At 42.6% G+C, this 21,651-nt stretch overlaps 1 protein-coding gene across 4 annotated transcripts in view; it reads left to right on the top strand.

Moving 5' to 3' along the window:
• USP22 (ubiquitin specific peptidase 22) overlaps positions 1-21,651 on the top strand; it is an 88,050-nt gene that overhangs the window by 2,281 nt on the left and 64,118 nt on the right. The window contains exon 1 of one of the 4 annotated variants that reach the window (XM_015876788.3): positions 17,012-17,032. The exons of the other annotated variants lie outside the window; for them this stretch is intronic. Within the exon in view, the coding sequence (XP_015732274.1) occupies positions 17,012-17,032 (21 nt within the window). Of the gene's footprint in view, positions 1-17,011; positions 17,033-21,651 lie in introns of those variants that run through there. 4 annotated transcript variants of the gene reach the window in all.

The raw sequence follows: 21,651 nt of genomic DNA on the forward strand, positions 1-21,651 counted from the left end.
CGGTGGTGATGGTAATGGCCGAGGAGGGGACTGCAACAAACAGTGCGGCTGAACTGCGGGCTGGGACGGCCTGTTGGGCTGTGGGTAACTCTGGAGCTGTAGGTGTGTGCTGCAGGGCTGAGCGGCCCCTCTGTGTGAGCTTTGTGTTCTCAGAGAGTCCCCTGTTTTATTTCAAGGGAGGAAAAAATGGAATCCGAAGGAAAATGATCAAGTTAGTGGCTTGCTTGAGAGCCCTGCAATGTACAGCCAAAGTTGTGTTCTGCATCCTTAACGCACTGCAAGACAGCGTTATGGAGTATGTTAGGCAGAATTGGGTTTCATTTAACCTTTGGTATGTCAACATACAGATGGGTTTATGGTACAGCATACGTGGGGCTTAAATAGTGGGGAATACATACGTGTGCTGCTGAAGGAGTGGGGTAAGAAGGTGTCTCAGAGGAATATTGCTTGTGTTACATGGCAGAAGGAAACCCAAAATTCATCAGTAAGATGAACACTTCAGCTTCCATTATTTTGAATGAGGAGCATCCCTTACAGCCATGGGCTGCTGTTGGTTGGGTTTCTTCTGGAATCTATCACTAGTGATGCATGTATTTATTGCCAGCTGTTTTTTAAGCCATAGTAATTGCTTGCTGTAATCAATCTGTGCTCCCACCTTTACCTCTTTGTAACCCGTGACACTCTTAGGACAGGCAGGCTCATAAGGCAGAACGGGGTGGTTGCGAAATCATCTCATCGAAAACATCCTTTTACCAGATACGTGCTAAAAATGCCTTTTGTTTTTAAGCAGATTTCCAGTCTGGAAATAGTTGGATTCTGAGTTCTACCAACCTGAGATGTGTGGGAGTAAATCATCACATACAGGGAAGTGTTTTGGGTACCTGCATTTGGTGGTGAATTCTTATATTCATAAAGGTAGAAGGAAGTATGGGAACAGTTATGGTGCTTACCTGCTATACATGGATGTGAATCCTTCCCCTGCAGGATTTTTCCTTGCTGTCCATGTGTATCCCATATTTACATCTCAAACTTCATAGCAGCGTTTTCTGTTTTCGGATACATAGTGGGATAACTAAAAGGCAACCCGTTGTCCTTTATATGATATATGTCTTAATATACACACTGTGTGTATATATATATATATATATAAGGAGCACAGCCCTGACGTGGTGATGGACCAGTTAATTCATGGTGAGAATTCTCATTCTTAGCTCTAATCAAAGCAATGAGGTCAAATAAAGGTTTGATAGAAGGTGATTCGCAATTTCTGTTCCAAAAACCAGGGGCGGTTGCATCCTTCATTTGGCACAGCAAACATTCACAAGATGTAGCTGATCATTAATGGAAGCATTGATGAATTTAACTGTTATTCAGATGAACCTAGCTGTAAAACAACAAGCAAACCCAAACGTTTGGGCTGTTGGTGCTTGGGAGCCAGATGTTAAATTGTTGGGTCTATGGGCTGCTAATGTTCCATCCCTCCTAGGGCTGCCTTATAAATCCAGATAGCAGTAGGAACTGCAGGGGGCAGAAAGTGTCTGCTGCTCCTCTTTTACTTACACTGCTTTACTGCATTATGCTTTAGAAGACCATTTTGACACTGCTTGCTGCTTGCTATTTGTTTTTAATGCGTACCTTTGCTGAGAATAAGCCTTGATGAGCTGTAGCCTTCATTACAGCGTTCTTCACATCCAGAGTTCTTAATAAAATAGCTGCAAAGCGCTGTTTGTAGTCGGAAAGCCATTTCCTGCACCTGTATTTGAATTCCCAATCAGAAGGAAGAGGTAATTATGAGCGTACATTTGTTAATGCTGGAATTCTGGTGAAGGGTTCAGGAGTGTGTTTGCTTCCATGGGATTTCAGCTCTCGTACTGGTGTGTTGTTCTGCCTCCATCCAGGGGCTGAGCTGTAGCTTTGTGCCTGTACGTGCTGCTATAGGCAGAGCTTTGCTGTAGTGCGAATGTGCTGCTGCTGGTAAAGCCTAAAGGAAGTCAAAACCTGAGCATTGTGTTGTTGGAGGAGTGGAATAGGAAGAAGTCTGAAGGGCTGGTGTTGAACTTGTAATGGTGATCAGGAGCTAGAACCAGCTTTTGGCTCTTAGGTAGAGTGGCGTAAAATTGGGGTTGGTCATCTTGGCTCTGGGACTTTGACCAGTGACTTGATTTGTTTTATTTGTGATATAATGTACTGAATGAATACATAAATACAAGCTTTGCCATCACCTTCTGTAGGTCATGGGCTTTACCTTGAGTGTTTTGATGGAGGAAAATCCCTCATGCTTAAGGACCTCTCATAGCATTACTTAGATATATATGAAACCACTACTTTCCATGCAGGAATTATGGACCAGACCGAAGATGATAAGAAGACACACCGCCAGCCCTGTTGGATCAGCTTTTTCCTTGAGTCACACTTGAAAAGCTTTGCTTATTGCTTTACAATTACAGATGAGAACAGTCGGTTTTGCGGTGCTGAACAGTTTCAGTTCTCCATCAGGGAGGGTTTGGACGTGTAGATGCATCGTTGTCTAGGAGTTAGTAAGTAATGGCTTCAGCACTTGAAGGGCTGATGCATTTACAGTTCAGTTCTGTCCTGCAGGACCACAAACCTCTAAGGAAAGCTCTGCCTGGTTCTGAGTGGTTCTTACTCTCACTGCTCAGAAAAGGTGCTCAATGATGTGAGTAATCTGGTGGTCATGAGTGCAGCCGTGATAGGGACAAGGTCCTATCTGAAATGTCAGGGTGTTTGTTCTGTGCTTCTGACAGCAGGTCCAAGAGTAATGGGCTGTCAGGGGTTGGCTGCTCTGCTCTCCTTGGTGGTGGATGTTCTAGGTTCTTCCCTCTCATCTCAGAACTTCTGTTGTTCTTCCATTATTCTTTGTTCACATGGACACTCTCAGGTATGAAGAAACATTTTTGTATGTAGGTGATGAGCTGCCTATAGATCTCTTCCTCATTCACATGTATGCACTTCTGACTTCACGTGCATCCTTCTAATAATTCATTGAGAGTTAATTCATAGGTACCAGTAACTGGAATTACTTTGGTTCATTTTTTTTTAATGTTTGAGGTGGGGAAAAAAGATCTCAACAAATAAATGCTGCATCATACTTATGACAGCAAGTATTGTGCTTCAGTCTACATTGATGCATTAAGCTCTTGCTAAGGTGACCTTTTGTTTGGAGAGTTTTGGGACTTCCTGCTGGGTGCCAGGTGAGGTGTGTTTGCGTTCCCCTTGCAGCCTTGCCTTGCATACCTGTCCAGGAACAGGGAAGTGTTGTTTAGGCAATATGCTAAGAGATGGGTAAGGAACCTTACTAAGCTGTGTAGCCTTCTCAAACTCAGTATTTTAGTTTCTTAAGCTCAAACGTCCTTATTAATTTTTCTTTAATACTTCTAGCAAACTTCTGGATTACAAATCCTATGGAGGAGTCCAGGATTCAAGAAGCTCTTTTTCAGTTCCCTACTTCACTTTGGCCGCCATGCGACCTATGGTTCACTCAGGAGGGATGTTCTTGCCATGTTTCATTGGGACTGCCTTCTCCCTGGAGGCCCATAAGGAGTGTCAGAGTCAGCTGCAGCCTTCACTGTTCAGGAGTTCTCATAAATGAGCAACCTTCTGTAGTTCTTAGCCTCTGTGGAGTGAGGAGGTCCTTAAACCTGCTGAAGGTAATGCTCTCTTTCCTCTAGGTGTGCAGGCGCAGTCTGTGGTATGAGAGATAACCAGGCATTAGGTTTGCACACATGGGTTTCTGTTGCGCTGCATTTATGTCTCTGGCATTGGAGAAGACTGCAGTACAGGTCTTTGCTCCTACTGGTGCTCATCCCTGTTGTGTGTCCTACAGCATGTTTAAAGAAACATTTGATTTCTTCACCAAAGGTCAGGGATTCATCTACTCTATGGTCATGAATAGTAAGTTCTGAGCTGTGGGCTTGGAACCATCAGGACTTACAGAATACTTACTTGTCTCTCTTGCTCTGGGATCAACACAAGCAGTCTGGTACAAAGGTCATGGAGATCCCTATTGTTGGGGCTGACTTATGAGTAGTAGTTTTCTACTTCTTTTTAATATGAATGGAGAGACAAAAAGTGAAGGAAATGAAGACTACTTCATTTCCTACTACTACTTCAAATGAAGACATTCATGGAGAAACTTCCTTCTGCAGCCTTATCAGGAGTAAAAGTTTGCTGATAGCCAGATTGTTTTTTGGGGGGTAGTTGTGGCACCTCTTTAATTTTGTCTGAAGTCAGTGATGTGATTTGCTACAAACCTCCTGAAATCTTCAAAGCTCTAAAACCAAAATTGACTGCTGATGGTATGAAGGCAAGCAAAGCAAAATTGGTTTGCTTGAGTTGTTGGACTATGTGTTGAGCTTTGTTATAAGCCATCAAAGCTTTATACCCCAAACAAAGGCCAGCTGATATCCTCATTGTTCTTTCTTAATCTGTAGCACTAATGTGAAACTGGAGCTGCAAATCTTTCTGCACCTTCCACCCTTTCTTTCATTTGAGGATTTTCTGTCTTGGTGACCAGAGAAACAAGTCAGTGGGTGGATGCTGCAGATGGACAGTGCAAGTTGCTGCTGGTGGCTTCTCCTGACTTCCTTTTAAACCAGAGAAAGATGAACTCAGTTGGAGTGCTTCTGTTTCCCATATTAAACCTAGCACTGATACTTGTCTTGATTCTTGCTCCTGTTTCCTGGTAGGGCCCATTCATTAAATTTCCTTTGATTGATGACCGCTTGATTATTTTTTTTTCTTCTTGTGCGTTCCTGGCTCATTCTTGGTTCTCCAAGTGTTTCTGACTCATGGCAGCATTGAAGGTATGGAGCAATATAAATGGGTTTTTTTGCTTATTTATCAGTTGTAGCAACACAGTGGGAAAGGCAAAATCTGAAGGTGACCTATGTGCGTTTTGCTGGACTTGCTAGAAATACATTGTTACAGGAGAGCCCTCTTTGTTAGAGCCTCTCTACATGTGGGGGCAGCAAGAAGTGCCCTGAGCAGCCTCTTGTTAACCGATGGGCAGTGGAGCTAAGTGAGGGAAAGGCTGTGATAACATGAGGGTTTATTGTGTGAGCCCGGCCTGTGTTGTCAGCAAGCAGCCCTGGAGTGTAGGGAGAGCCATATGTTACCCGAGAGGGCTGAGTTGGGAGCCTTCCTGTAGCAGAAGCAGTTCTAGGAGCTGATAGATGGATTCTGACTGGTTGAAAGCTGCGTCTTGGTAGTTGTATTCTTTTGCATATTGATCTGGCAGTCCTTTAGGTACAGCCTGCTTAATTTCAGAGGAGAACTTTGCTGCATTTGCTGCTGGTACAATCGGTGCTGTAGGAGTGAGTCAGTGCAAAGTTAACCTCTGTTCCGTTTGGTTCAGAACACATTTCCAAACAGTGGTACCACGTTGTGTAGCAGCTTCAGAGCGGTGCCTGGTTTGACTCAGTGCAGAGGCAGCCTCTGCTGTGACGGTATCTCCTGTTTTAGAAAAATACTCACTTTTATCTATTTCAAGACCTATTTGATAACCAGCAAAGTGAGCTGTTACCAGACACCAGTTGACTCAAAGTAACCTGAGATTCGCTTTATCAGTAGGTAACAGATTAGCAAACAGTCTGTCTCCTCACAATCTTTTGTGTCTGAAATAAAGCAAATACTCCAGTCTTTTTGCAGCCACCTGGTTGTGCAGAGCATTAGTTGAGGCTTTCTCAAAGCTGGTTGGTTATTTGTAACACTACTTGAAAATTCCCTTTTTATTTTTCCATGCATCTCTGAGGTTTCTTTTTGCCTTCTTCCTTTCCTGTGCTTAATGGAGCTTGAAATTAACGTGACTCTGCTTGTCTGTCTTGTGCACAACGTGCTGCTGATGCCAGCCCATCCCTGGGAAACACTCCTGTGAAGGTCCGCAGTGTGTTAAATCTGTCAGCAAATGGAAAAATGGGCTGTTGGGCAAGGTGACACTGCGGGAAGGGTGGACATGGCTACAAAAGTTGTTTGCAACGTGTTCAGCAGATGCGATATCTTTCTTAGCTTCAATATTGGGACCAGGGCAAATTGTGATGTCCTGTAACAAATGCTGACAGCAATAAACGTGTCAAATCTATTAAACATCCTCGCGGTATCGGCAGTGGTGAGAAGCAGATCTCATCTTTGTTGTGCTTTTAGTCCGGAGTACCGTGGTGCAGCTCTTGGCCCTGTATGTTAGACTAGTTGTTCATGCACGTGTCAGTTCACCATTTAGAAAGTAATACATATAACTCTAAAAGTTACAGAATTAGTAATAACAATGATTCCTTTTGCCTAACCACACAAAAGGCCCAGCAGTGTTTGGATGCAGTTGGGTGGCGTGGTCGATGGGGTATCAAACACCGATGTGACGTTGTGTTCATCCGTAGTGATTGCTCTGCAGTTTCACTCAGCAGTATGTGCATCTGAGAAAAAGACCACTTAGATTTATCTTCCTGAATTTAATGCCAAGGCCTGTATGCACGTTTTGCTTTTGTTTTCTGTGAAGTGCAGGCATGACTTGACTCAGTGCAGCGTGTTGGCACGGAGAGAGAAAACAGCATCCGTAATGTTTGTCTTTGCATTTACTCGCTGGCATCACAGTCATTTCTACCAAAAAGATCCCCATACTAAAGCCATTCTTCCCCTCCCTATGCGTTCAGATTTGTTCCTACACGCAAGTTAGATTTTTAAAGGACATTCTTTAGGATGAACTTGCCAAATAAAACTAAGATTTATCTTGCTCCAGATGTATGACAGCTCCATAAGTGAAGACAGCTGAGATAGCTGACTCATTCCAGTACCTCATCGGTGTTAGGTGAGCCTTAGTGACCCTGTGCCCTCTGGTGACAAATGCAACATTTGTCTTAAGGCTGTGTGTTTTTCTTTGCCTTGTGCTGGGTTATCCTCATAGCAGCGCCTCATTTTGTTCTTAAACTTTATTGCTGCCCTACTCGGCTGCTTGTGAGCAGGGTGAAATCCTCACATAGTCGTTGCTTTCTGTGCATTGCAGATTTGTCATGCTTGCTTAGTAGGTGTTCCTTTCCACCCAGTGAATTACTAGGTACGTTTAGAAGTTGTGTTAATTCATTGGTAATTTCTGACAGCAGTTTGTGCTCATGGCAGTGGGGTGATCTTAACAGTGATGTGGAGAGCAGAACAGGCAAAGGAGTAAAAATAATTCCACAAGTTCGGTGTGTGAAGAGGAACAAGGCTTCTTCTGTCACTGTAAGGCTGTTCCATGAGGAAACTGATCTTAAACTTCACCCAGAAGAATTTTATATTAATACCTGTAATGATTTTTGTTGTCACATAAGAATTCTACGACTTTGGACTTTGTGATGTTCAATGTTTGTGATGCCCCCAGTAAATCCACTTTGTTGTTTTTTTCTGTATCTCTTTCCAGCTTTCTGCATTGATTCAGTTATCGGAATCGATGCAGATTTGCCCATGCAGAGGAGTTACTATCCATCACTTGTTGGCTAATTGAAGGGGCCTGAAACACAGAGTGCAGTGGAGTGGTTCCAGAGTTCATAATTACAAGGAGTAGCAGTGTGTATTTGTGAAATAGTGCCAAGCTGAAAAATGAATAATGCACGTGGAGCTTTAATGAGCTCACTTTATGGTGCTAGATAATGTTTTTGGCCATCCACGTGGTGAAGTATTTAGCTAAAAGGAAACGTTGAGGAAGAGATCATGATATGCCTGAACTCCTCGGAATGTATCATAATCAGTGCTGCTTTTTCAGGCTCTTTCTGAAAGATTTCGTGCAGCAGGAGGTGGAGTTTTGTCTTCCTTGAAGGGCTGTGTTCTACACAAGTCTGAATGGAGAAGTAGCTGGAAACTCCAGTTCAGGAGTAGCCAGAAGAACAACTGTATTACAGCAATTCGTTGTAAAGCAAGCCGTTCAGTTCTGTAATCACGTTGTACCTGTGGGTTGGAGCTGTTAAATGATTTCAAGCAGTGGTAAAAACACTGAGAAATGATGGCAAGGAGGAAAAAGAGTAAGTTAGCAAACCTGACTGACTGTAAATGCTTGAGTTAGTGTGTAAAAACTAGTGATACCTGTGGGTATTATTGAGCTACAAATGTGTGCTGGAATTGGCATGTGGTTTGGGTGGAAAAAGTGGCATTCAGGTATGGATATATGGATGGATATATATGGATATATAGAGATGTGCAGTCAGTAGTCAGGCAGTATTTGACTCAAAGGGTGTCTGGACAGTGCTCTCAGACACAGGGCTTGGATTCCAGTTGTTGTGTGGAGCCAGGAGTTGGACTGGATGATCCTTGTGGGTCTCTTCCAACTTGGGATGTTCTGTAATTCAGTGACTCACTGGAGAAGCAGGAGATGGGAAGTTTAGAGCTTTTTGTGTGTTACTGCTGGAGATTGGCAGCTGGGAAATTCCAGCGCCTTGGCTGTGGGTGCCTTTCCTTAGCAGTGTAAAGAATCACCAGCACCTCTCTGTGTGTTAGTGCTGTCACACTGTGCTGCTGCAAGTGTGTCATGAACCAGAAAGGACAAGAGATAAAGATGGGGGAGAAAAAAGCCTTGTTTTCTTAATATTCCATCCGGCTTGGAAGTGTGCTGTGTGTCAGCATGACATTGAATGGGCAGTTGCACAGCTGGTAGCCAGGAGGGATCCCATCATTCCTCCCTTCCAGCTACCAGCTGTGCAACCCAAGATTCTGTGATTGGTAATGCATGCCATCCCTGGAGGTACCTGAGGCTGTGGATGGGCCCTGAGCAGCCCGAGCTGGTGGGGACAGCCTGCTCATGGTGGGATGGGGCTGGAGGGACTATAAAGTCCCTTCCAACTTAACCTTCTGTGGTTCTCTGGCTTCCAGCTTTCTTGCTGTGGTTGCTTTTGCGGGTGTGCTCATGTGCTCAGCTGGAGAGGTGAAACTACTCTGATGTTATGTAGTCATGAGAACTTTCTCCTGTATGCAAATAATTTGCTCCTGCTCCAGTTTCCTTGTGAAAAATAAATGAACCAGCGAGTGTAGAATGCCTGTAATTTGTGATCGGCTATTACAGAAAATCCACTTTTCACATTACATTTAATTTAATGAAATGAATAGTGTTTTTTCTGAGTAATCAAGTTATGAGCGCTTGTTTCCCTCCCTAATAGGCCAGCCTCGAAGTTCAGATTTATCTTTTGTAATCAAACCCTGTGAAGATGTTTTAACTTTTTTTTGAATAACGATGGTGATTATTGTTTTTGTTTTAAGTATCTGGTCACAGAGCACGTGTCTCCCGCATAGAGTTGAGGAGATGGGATAATGGGATTGTAAATTAGCTATTTATGGGACTGGCTTCCCTCTGGCCTACTCCCCTGTGCAGTTTAGAGCAGCCGGAAGGCCGTTCCAAATGATGCCAGCTGGCTGCATCCCTGGGGGACCGCTATGGCAGATGGAGGCATCAGGAGCATCGCAGAGCCCCATGCATCCTGGGTTGGGGAAAGGTGTGGGCACCCACAGCCCCACCAGGGCAGGGTCAGAGCTGGTGCTGCCTTTGTCCTTCTGGGGCTGGGGAAGCCTGGAAGGGCCAGGAGTGCCCTGGGTTCCACTTCTGGGATGTGTGCTGTGAGATTTGGCTTTTGATGTGTTTCGAGTATATTAGCACCTCTTTTTTTTCCCCCTAGTTTAATGCTAGCTTCTTGTGTCTGAGTGCTGCATTCTGGAGCTTGTACAGCCAACCAGATCAATAACTTAATGTTGAGCCACTATGATACTGCCTGTTTTTTCCTCTACTACTAAAAATATTGTTTACCCAGAAAAGAAAGTTTGTTCACACTGATGCATTTTCTTTTTTATTTTAAAAATACCCTTCATGTTGCTACATGAGAGGAACTGCTTTAAGTGTGCTCAAAATGGAAGATATCAGAAGTTTTTAGCGCTTCATTTTTTGAGGTGACTTTCTAGTTCTTAAGGGAAATCATGCTATAGAAAACCAGTGTGATCTGTAGCTGGTGCTGTAGTAGGTAGGCAGGCCTGGTCCACCTCAGCCCTGTGGCTCTGTTCATACTTGGGAATGAGCTCCAGGACAGCATAGTCTTCCAGCAGCAGTAGAACATCCTCAGCTGCAGACGTGCTTTGTGAAAAAACATGTGTTTGATTTCAGTCCAGTGCAGGTGAGGGCAGCAACTGCATGAAGCACCTTGAAGAATCCTATTAACTGGTGGCTGCTCAAACAGGAGATGTTTTCTGGTGGAGCTCAGAGATGCAGACTACCTTGATGCTTCATCGTTCTCTTGCCCCGGAAGGTATTAGTCTCATTGCCTCAGTAATGCAGATGACACTTCTAATCCAGCAGCCCAAGATAGCTGCCAAGCCTGGACTTTACTCATTTGCTTACATTTGCTGCACAGATAGTTGATATAATGCAACACTCTGACCTGCAGCTTGGGGAAAAAAAATACCAATAGCTCATAGGCTTATTTGTGCCAGATTTCTTCAAGTATCTGATCTAAATAAGCCTATAAACTCAGCACAGTAGTATGTATGTATGTATGTATGTAAAAAGGCTTTATCTCCTCAGAACAGTGTGCAGACCTTGGGAATTAAAAACAAACCAAAGCAGGCCAACCTGTCAGCCTCCAGGAGGGTGTGGGTGGTACCGTGGGCCCAGCATGGACCAGCCTGCCCCTCCAGTGACACTCTGTGCTGGAGGAGGAGAGAGCTTTAAGCAGATGGGTCACAGAAAGCATTGCCTCACATCTCCTCCTATAGCATCTCCTGCTGCCGGAGACAGTGCAGTAAGTTTTGGTTGAAATTGGTGGGGTTTGGTTGGTTTTGTTCCTTTGAGTGGTTGATTGTAGATGGCAGCAGCGAGTGCAGTTCATGTGAAGGCTGTGAGTTAAGTGGTGTTTCATTAAGTTGTGTTTAGGAGCAGTCTGGTGGAGCTGAAACTGTAGAGCTCCACCCCAGAGGTCTGAAACGTGTGTGCACAGAGCTGTGCCCTTGGATGAGCTTTGGTCTTCCAATCCCATAGTGTTGACTTTGTCATTGAAAGCCAGCATTCAGAGCTCTAGGTGTGCTTCCCTGATTCCTTTCCAAAGCAGATTATCCCAAGCTGACTTCAATTAACAGACTGCTTCAGCTCAGTGATTACTCCTCTTTGCTGGACATTTTTGCTGCCTTGTTACATGGTGATGCTTCGGATCTAAGGGAACTGAAATGTCCTAGCAAGGTAGGGGATGAATTACCATCATTTGCTTACAAAATTTCCAATGTATTTTATAATGCAATTCACTGGAATGTTCTCTCATTTGAGAGTTTAGAGATCTGTTATATCTACTTGGGGTACGTTTGATGCCATCAGGCTGTTCCTGTCACTGTAAGCGTACTTCTATGTCCAGCTTGTACTAATTGTGTATTAAAGTACCTTTATTTTTTAACAGGTTGAATCCTTTTGTCCTGGTTTTCCTCAGCATTGAATCCCACAGCATCACCTGTTCCTCTGCTGCGAGTCATACAGCTTAGCTTCTGGGGATTCAGTGTTTCCTTCAAGTTAAGATCTTGGGATTAGAACACTTAATCTGTGAGATCAATTCTATCAGTGTTAATACTTTACCTTTATTCTGGTTCTTGAAGCAAACTAACGCTGCACCGTAGGTGTAGCTGATGCTCGGTGGAATCTCATAGGAAAAAATCTTTCTGATTGCTTCTCTCCACAGTCTGCCTCTAGTTTTTGGAGCAGTGGATGTTGTGTCAGGTTGGTTTGTCTGGATGCTCAGATGTTTCTGCATTAGCCAGAAGTCTGGGCTGTTCTCTGAAGTGTTACTTCTCCTCTGTAGCTCTTCTTTAGGGTATATTTTCTGTCGTAGGCAGTGTCTTTTTCCTTCCATACCTGGAGTTTCACTTGGTGGCCTTCTTTGACTATACCCTGCATTTCTCCCTCAAAATTATCAGTGTGTTTACAGTTTAGGCAAATGTCTGCATTTCTGTGCTATTAACTCTTTACTGTGTGCTCACCCTTTCAGGTCCAATCCCACAGTGCTGTTCCTGGCGCTATCTGAGCATGCTGCTCTTCGTGCCAAGGTTGTAAGTGTTAATCTGGGGCGATAATTCAGTGCTGTCACAGCAACACATGCTTAAAGTTGCTTCTTGCCAGATATGTTGGCTATATGCTACACCAGAGAAAATTATTTCAGGAGTCTTATTGCATGGCCATGTGCTGTAGAACTCATGCAGTCAGCCTCTCTTCCCCCTGTTTATGGCCATTCTGACTTTGGGGAGAACTGTTCTCCAGTGAAATGCATTTCTGTGGAGTGTGAGTGAAGAGGTGGATGGATGATCTTCTGGTCATGGGTAATGCTTCTGGTTGTGCCTTGAGGGTATCTGTATTGTGTTTGGGCTGAAATGGACAGAAGGCTTTTAAGGTAGGATGGGTGGAATTGAAAAGGGAATTGAACAGTGCCCCCTGTGCTGTTGTAGTTGCGTGGTCTGCAATAATTAGGTACTGTGAAAGCTTTGCATTTTCTTTAAAGATATGCTAGTGAGTAGATTGGTTTGATTCTGGGGAATTGTAATTTTCCTGCTGCACCTATCTTTACAGTTTTCTGAAGGACATTTTGAGAGCTAATTCTTTCTTAGTACATCTAGGTGCTGGCCCGTAAGATACTACTTCAGCTAGGTTAAATTCTTCTAATGTGACCTCACTTTGAATATTTCTTCTGTACTTCTCTGTTAATGCCTAAGGATACGTATCTTACCCCTGGTATTTATGGCTGTAATTTACAGAGGCGATGTTGTTATTTGGGCTAATTGGAAGATGCTGCTGTAACACAGATCACAGAGTAGAGGTCACCGTTGTTACTTCCTCACTGCTATCTCTTGCAGGTATTCTGGGAGCATCCACACCAGGGGCTGTTCTGTCACAGTGATGCTGTAGGGCTATGAAAAGGGAAATGGATGCTTTTTGGCCCACTATCTAAGGTCATTCAGAACAATTCAGGATTTGCCCTCACGATGCTGATAAATGTAGGGTACTTAGTGTGGGACCTCTGAGGGAGGGGAACCCACAGCATCCTGCAGACAGTGTTGGTTGATTACTAGGGAAGCGAGGCTTGCCTTTGTTCAGTATGAGGTAAAGTCACTAATGCTTTTCGCAGCATATTTCCAGCATCAGTGTGATTATGTGCAGTGGCGAAGTGTTGCATCACTGATAACTCCATTATCTCTTAAGAAATAAGAGAAGTTGCTGTGGAAGTTACCTTATTCTGAATGTGCTCTTGTAGGTCAAGATCCAGAAATGAGGTCAGGAAGGTTTGCTCCGGTGTCACACGTGTTATATGTGTCATGCTACCTTCTCTATTTTACGTTCTTTGTCTTAGTTATTTGCTCTGCTAGATTGTAAGAAACACTATCTTGAAAACCAGAACTGGGTGAACCACCTCTTTACTTGGCAGGGATGGCTCTTAAGCAACTTGAGATACTCTTGAGAAGGCCTGAGGCAGTGCTCTCGCATTCTTCTTCTAATCCTGCTGTAAAGCATAAAGACAATGTGTTTGTCCGCAGAGCAGTGTGCGTGTTTATAACCATAGAAACAGAGCAAGAGATCAGCACTAGAAATCTATATGGGATCTCATTTAATGCTTTTGCTCTCGTCTTTGTGAGATTACTGATTTGCAATTGTAATAGTTCCCTTGAAAATCCCCTGCTCGTACATCATACTTTTAACTATTCTTTCAAGTGACGTATGCCAATACAATTCAGGTTTTTGCTAAGGTAGAAGGTGTAAGAATTCACCTTTTCTCCTTCACTCCCATGTTTTCCCTTGTTATTCCCATCCCGATGCAGTAGTTCGCATATGTTTATTAGATGACATTTTTCAGTATACAGGGGCTTTATGAACCCAGCCAGCTTTATCCTGCATTTCTCTTTGGAGCTGGCTAATGAGAGAGGGGTTGAGTTCTCTGTCTTATTTCTGGTCCCAACTGCCTTGTCTGAGTGAACAATATGTTGAGGTGGAACCTGCACTGCCACGTGTGTTATGTATGGTAAATTAATTACTGGTACCATTTCTGTGAGTGCAGGAACGGGGGTTTGTTTGGAGCGAACTGCAAGATGAGTTCTCTGTTCTTAGCATGAGACAGATTGCACTGTGGTTATTTTTAATACCAGATGCAGCTTCATTTTCTTTTTACCAGTGTTGAGCATGCATAAATTTTTGCTACTCTCTTAATTTCAGGAACGAATCTAGAGTTTTTAATGAGCCATTAGTATACCAGCTAACGCCCTAACCAGCAGATAGTGTTGGTGAGTACGTCTTCCTTTAGGAAACAAGGACAAACTAGCAAAGGACACAGGAAAACATACACCTCATCTGCCACTGAACATTGTTGGTATGATGGGAGCAATAATTAAGAGTTCTTGGAAACTGTTAATGTTCCTGTAGCATGGGAAAGAACAAGGAGAGAAAATAATTATATATATATATATATATAACATGGGTATATATATGTTCTCTCATTCTCATGAGAATGCATCTTCAGATCCTCATGTCCAAGGATGGCCTTCTTCTCTGTTTCTCTCCAGCTCAATTCAGTTGCTCAGCTGGGAGAGGAGAAGCATTAATCTGATCTGTGTACTTGAACTGACTGATTTCAGACCTCAGTCATTTTGCAGCTTTGGGGCAGGGCTTGTGGAGTCCTACCTTATGATGACGTTTCCCTGTTGGAATGCAATGTGGTAACCTTCAGAGTTTGCATCAAATTAGTTTCATAGTGAAGAGGAAGCTGTGGATACCAGCAGACCATCTTGAAGACAACTGACATTCAGGAGGGAAGGCAGGGCATGTAGAACCCACGCCATCAATCTTTTAGCCTGTTCAGGCATCTCAGCAGCTCAGTCTTAGGAAGTAATCAATATAAGGTAGAACAAAACAAAAAAGTCCATATTTTTTTTGCCAGTTTCTGTATGCAAGGGAAGTTAAATGAAAACGGTGGGAGAAGGAAGTTCCCATAGCCCATACTGGAAAGTGTGGGAAGGTAGAAGCAGTGGAAGCGAAACTGCTGTGTGTACAGGGATGCTTTGGGGAAGGAGTGCCCTAATATGGAAACTCAGGATCTCCTGCTATATGAGGTAGCTCCAGTGACCAGTTCTCCAGCCGGTTATCCAAGCAGTATGGAACAAACCAGAGCGCTGTTCAGGTGCGACTGTACCTTTGTATTTCAAAGATGAAATATGGTTTTGGCTTGATTCTACCTGAAGTGTTTGTGGCTGTACAGCTGGCTCTGTCTGCCCCATGCACGTAGCAGTTCTTCTCACACAGGGTTCTCAGCAGGAGTCCTTGGTGCAGCACTCTTGGCCAAGTTTCCTTTCTCCAGAGGATATAATTATGTCAGGAGCAATTATTGTGTAGACTTCACCTCCTGTTTGTGTGAACGCAGATCTTTCTCATGGATAGACTTTCATTTTTTCCTTGGTGGTGGTGTTATTTTAAATACTTGCGTTCTGTGCTGTACATTTGGATCTGAAACATAACCAATAGCTTGCTCTGTTGGCACGTGCCTGTGCTGAAATTCAAATACAAATCCCTTCAAAGCAAATTTTATCATTGTGGAAGGCAGGAAGGTGTTGCTGTGGCTGTGGGTCAGATCTGCTGCCACCAACCTGCCTTGGTTTTTTGTTCCTCTGCATGTTTACTCATGGGAAGCCAGTTGGAAGTGTTTTTTTTTTTCTAATGGGAAAATCAAATGAGTATATTTCTACTTCCCTCAGAAGCAGCTCATGGTATCTAATGTCTGTTTATCATTTCTTATGAGAAATTATGGAAATGCTGCTCAATGTACTATTTTTTTTTTCCCTTTTCTAATTACTCCATTGATTTCAAAGTGTAGATTTGTGGCAAAGTACACCAGGGTATGTTTGAGCAAAATATGGAGCAATAAAACTGCAATTGTAATTTGTGTCTGATGAAGGAACAAAGCATTAATGTTATTAATTTTGCTAGCAGCCTGTTTGCTGAGTGTGGCTGCTTCGTTAACCTTCTTTGCCCAGCTCTCATCTATGGGGCAGCACCCAGTGTAGTGTTGGTGTTTCTGACTCTGAGCTGTGTCAGTGTTACCCATACAGCTAATTCATCTATGCTGTTTTACTTAAAATGCAGATAATTCATGTAAATGGCCTTAGAAACTCTTTCTCATTTCTCTACCAGTCTAATGGAGGAGTGCTGGAGAACTTTATCTCTTATCACCAGAGAGCAGAACTGTGTGATGAGAAAATGTTTTGGTGCTTAGAAGCCTTAAGAAGACGCGTTTATTCCTTCTGGTGGTGCTGCTGCTGGTTGGAGATCAGGCATTTCAGCTGATGGAAATATTTCCAAGTTTTCTTTGTTGTTGTTGTTGGTTCTTTTTTAAGTCTAAATTAAAATATCCCTGTGATGGATTTTTGTTTTTGGTTAATTTCATTTCCGTGTGACTGTACATTTTTGTTTGGCTGTATGTGTGTGTATGGCCAGACAATGGTGTACATGTATATAAAAAATGAGTCCAGCAGAAACGTGATAATAGAGTCAATGGTAATTTGCTTAACCTTGGGAAGGAGAAGCTGAGAATGGTAATACAAGATACTTATGATTTATGTATCCAGCATAATGCAGAATCTTTCTTCTCTGCCTCTTAAGGATCGTGTTTGCTAATCTGAAGGTTATTTGATGGTTGTCCATGTTCTGTCAGGGCAATGTGCTCAGGCTGCATCCAGGACTATTTTTGCCTTTATCTTCCTGTGTTCATTTCTTTGACTGTATGTGGCTGTTGGTGTTCTGTCTCCTCGGTTAAAAGAGGAACTTAGTATTATTATTAACTTTGTAATATTAATAGTTATGTTGAATTTCTTTTCCCCTTTAAGAGAGTGTTTGTCAGCATAAGAGCTGCCTAAATCCTTCTGAGTACAGAACTGCTGTCATTCAAATAGCTTCTGTTTCTGACTTTCTTTTTCCTTGGTAGAAGCAGAGTCTAGCTGCCCATGAAGAGAGAGTATCTTCTTTTGCTGTAAAGATGGAAAGATGAAACTGCCTCAACGCAAGGTGAATAGAGCTGGTAGTGTGTGTGTGACTGCGTGAGCCATAGCACTGCGCTAGGGGTGCATTTCAGAACAGAGTTGTGGTCCCTTCTCACACTGCTGTGCTTGGTAGGCTGCTGTTCTCTGCCTCTTCCAACAGTGTGCCTCAGGAAGATGAATAAGGAGGGCACAGTCCCGTCTGATCTCTTCCTCTGTTGTTTCAGTCAACTTTGTTTGGAAAAGCTTCATTTCTGTGTTGACTGTTAGAGGCAGAGCTTGACTGTTCTGCAGAATATGAAAGGACATGATTTTATAGTTGATTTATGGCAGAGATAATGGAGGATTTGTTGTAAATTCTCTAACGCCTTGTTTTGTGCTGAAAGTGCAGTGCAGTGGTTGGTGTGGATGGGCTGCGTTTTGAGTGTTTATCAAACACAGCAAATCTGTATTTCAAGGTGTTGCAGCTGACTGGCTGGTAATACTTGCAAATCCTTTCTGGTAATAATAATCCCTTCTCTGAAGAACTGCAGTGTGATTTGCTATCTCCAAACAGACTTCAGGTTATTTCAACCTATTTTCTGCTCATCAAATGGTCTTAGATAACTGAAATTGATTGTATTTCCTCTTCTTATTTTACTTTACCTCTTCTCTGTTTGAGTCCTCAGATACCTGAGTTTTGCTTTCCAAATAGATTATTTTGATTCAAGCAATTATTGCTCATACAACTTCTCGTCTGTTCTGCTTCATGTTACAGTGCATGCACACCCAAGTACCCTTGAACTCTTCTGATAAGATGAAATGTAAATTACATTTGAATAGGTTTGTTTTTTTCTGAGAGCATTCTGTAGCTCAGCTGTACAGTTTGGTAAATGAAAAGCTACTTCTCTTAATATTAGTGCTAATGGACATGCTGTGAGCCCAGTGTTTGCTGATGTCACCGAGAGTCTCAGGTCTGGGTTTTTATGCTTGTCAAGCATGCAGTAACTGTAGTTCTGACTGTCATCTGAATGCATCCATCTCATCTGCATGGGTACTTTTATTGGCGACCAGCTGTACTGCACAAGTAGGCTGTCTTCATTCCCTTCTTTAACTCGGTCTGCAGGCAGCATTATTTCTGGAGCACTAAACACTACTGGATTACTAGGTGTGTGTGCTCCGGAAGGCTTGATGGAGCTGATGAACATCTTGCAGTTTTTGTGCATTTCTTTCTTTTTGCCTGCCTGCTTTTAGAGAAACGGATACGTTTCTGTCCAAATGTGTAATGAGAAGTGCCAAATGTCTCCAGCATTAATAGAAGTAGACATAAATGGAGCAAGGCCTCTGCAATAACATACATTTTCCCTTCGTACAAACTATACCTGGGTTCACGTACATATAGAAAGGCAGTGTGTAATATTTGTGAAGACTTCCTGGAGCTCTGTATTTAGTAGACATTAAGTGTATATGAAGAACCTTCTGAAGCCGTCTTGACAGGAAGTTGGGATTGCTGTCTCCTCTAAGCAGAATGATTACATCTGTACATGTGTATATATGTGTACACACACATAATACATACAATGCTGTATTCTCATTTGATAAGATCAGTGTAAGGGACAGTTCTTCTCTACAGCCAGTGGAGGAAAAGGATGATGTGAAAGAAATAGGCTCAGAAGTTTCTCTTGTATGCAAGATCCATTCCTGCTTGCTTATCTATATTATAATAGATATTAATTGGGGATTTTGCCATCTCTGGTTTTCCTAAGTAGTTTAAGTTCAGAGGACAGCCTGCATGCTTGTAGAATAGTATGCAGGCATTGCTGACCCCATCTCCCTCCTTCAGTCCCCCCTGCCATCACTGCCGTATCTGAAGTAGCACTTTCATCCCAGGAATTAATTTATTGCTAAGAAACGCCAGCGCTCAGATTCTCAGTGCTGATGAAAAAACACTTGAATGTGCCTGCAAACTTCTGAGAAATCTCCCTTTTCTTAGAGAACCTTTTCTCCGTGTTCTTAATTTATGTGATTAATCAAAGAATAACTGGAGTAATTCATTAAGTTTGACAAGGAAATTGTCTTCTACATCAAAGTACTGTTCTTGTAGCTCTCTGGCAGTGAACGAAATTAAATTTCTAATAGAAATTTGAACATTTTCCACTTATTTATGATGAAGTTGTTACGTGCTACATAGAAAACTACTTCTCTTGCCTACAGGGCACAGGCATTATGGCTAATAGAACACCTGAAAGGTGTGAGCATTGTGTTTGAATACTTGTGTAAGCTTTTTTCCTTTGCTGTCCTGTAACTTGTGTTCTAGCATTCTAATTTCAAGAGCATTCTGTTGCACAGACGTGAAGTATTGTGTGTCTTATGTGCTTAAGTAGTGCCAGAAAAGCGCATTGTGGAGTGAAGGAGTGGATTTTAGGAAACATAAGGGATTCAGAAAGAAACCTGTGTTTATACAGACAGGTTGTATAAAGCTTAATGCTCCAAATAAGCTCACATACTTGGTGTCAAAGATGGAGGGGATGATTTTGGTCCTAAAAGTGATGTTATCTTCACTTAATTTTCACACTAACTTCTGTGGCTCTTCCAGCATCTTCCTTTGGAACAGTAGTGGGTAGGTGAAAAGTTTTTAGAGACAAACATCTCTTTAATACGTAGCTAGTTAAAATAGCAAAGGGGTAGAGCCTCCTTGTTTCTGGTTTGGTTTCTCCTCTGGAGAGCGAGGAAAGCAGGAAGAGAGATCTGCTGCCAGTATCCAATAGGCCTCCACTGTAATTAGTGGCCTGGAAGTTTTTCTGCTTGCTTTTCTGATCTCCATGTTGCCAAAGCTTGCTGTGCTGCTGGAATTACTTCTTGGAATGCAGAGGTGTGTTGTAGCTGGAAAAGCATGTGCTTTGCTTAATGAGCTTTCCTAGCCATTGAGCACAGCTGGCTGCTGCAGTCTATTTGTCTTAAATAATTTTTATATCCATGCTTTAAATTAACACTATTTGCATTAACTGACAACACAAACTCAATGTCCATAAATGAAACCAAACACTACAATCGACTCAAACTTTCAGTGCCCAGCTTTATGTAATCAGCAGCCTACTAAAGATTTGGAAATAACAGCAGTGGCATGTAAATGGTGAGTGGTGTTTGTGGAAGGGACGTTTGTGTTGAGCTAAGGTTTGAGCTCTTCCATCATACAGAGAGGAGAGCAAGGGCTGGCTGGTCAGCAGGGCATCTGTTCTTGTCTCATCTCTGAATGTTTTGCTGTAGGAGACTGAGCTTCCTGGAGGCTGCCTGTGAGTTTATTTCTAGGGTTGCTACAGTCCTGCAGCTCAGGAAATGAAATTTAATTGTGGGTCACAGAATTGTAGGGATTGGAAGAGGCCTCTGGAGGTCATATAGTTCAAGACCCCATAAGGCCTTCAAGGACCCCTTGGTCCGAATTAAGAGTGAACAGGATAAATACTGCAAGAATGAAATACTCAATATTAAAGGAATTGTCCCTGCCTGGGTATTCATTCACACACCAGTAAGGACAGGCTTCTTCCAGTGAATTCATGTTGTCTAAGGCTGCAGTACAGTGAAGCTGCTCCCTTTGCTGTCAGGGTGAGCAGCTCCTGACCTGCACACAAACTTCTCTGTCCTCGTTTCCTTGTGGGCAGTGGGCTGAGCTATAGGTCAAGATGAAGACTTGCATCTATTTCATATATTTGATGGTTCTCAGCATTGCTCGTCAAAGAATTGCATTGCACTGAGACTCTGGACTTTTTTTCCTTAACACAAATGCCAGTGGACAGATTTAGGGCCTGGATGTCAGCTCCATTCACTTGCAGGTTTGCTTCTTGTTTATTAAACTGAACCCAATTGGTATTGAAATAAGTTTCCTGAAGTCAAAATGACTGACAGTGGGCCCTCAAAAAGATAGGAATAGTTGCATTTGTAATTACACACACATATATATAGCACATATAGCATACCTATATATATATATATATATATATATGTATGTATGTATCATAATTTTACATGTAATTTAAAAAAAATCCTTTCTCTTAGCATTCTTTTCAGTACTGTGCAGAATAGACTTAATATCAGGGACAAATTTCTGAATGAAGCTCTGATGTTAATACATGAAATGTAATCCATTAATGGCTTACAGGCTTCTGCATGAAGATAATGCATAGATTCTAATGCTGCTGTTAGGAAGAAAAAGAACAAAATATTATTGAGTAGTTGGATATTGCTGGGAAGAAAATAGGAGTATGTCATGGAGATTGTTGGCCTGACTTCTCTGAAACTAATGAGAAATGCTGTCCTTGCTGCTCTGAATCTGCTGTAGGTGTATGTTTGCAGCCTTCTAGCATGGGAGGAATCACAGTGTCCTGAGCCAGAAGGGTTCTATGGGAATCACCATGTCCAGCTCTTGGTTCCACACAGGACCACCTTAACCTCAAAACATAAAGATTTCATATTGTGTGTTTGGCTTAAATACATAATTGGGTAAGGTTGAAGGTGCTTCACGTATAACAGGATGATTTTTTCCTGTCTTAACGGAGTTTTGGCTTTGAGATAATTAACATAGCATGTTGGGGGGGTGAGCATAGATCTGAGTAATTCCGTGTTTCTACAGAAAGGCAAGTATTTGTTGTGGCAGCTATGGTGTTTTTGGGG

This window comes from Coturnix japonica, chromosome 13 (assembly GCF_054131305.1).
Source record: "Coturnix japonica strain WE chromosome 13, WE-NBRP24, whole genome shotgun sequence".
Classification (NCBI taxonomy): domain Eukaryota; kingdom Metazoa; phylum Chordata; class Aves; order Galliformes; family Phasianidae; genus Coturnix; species Coturnix japonica.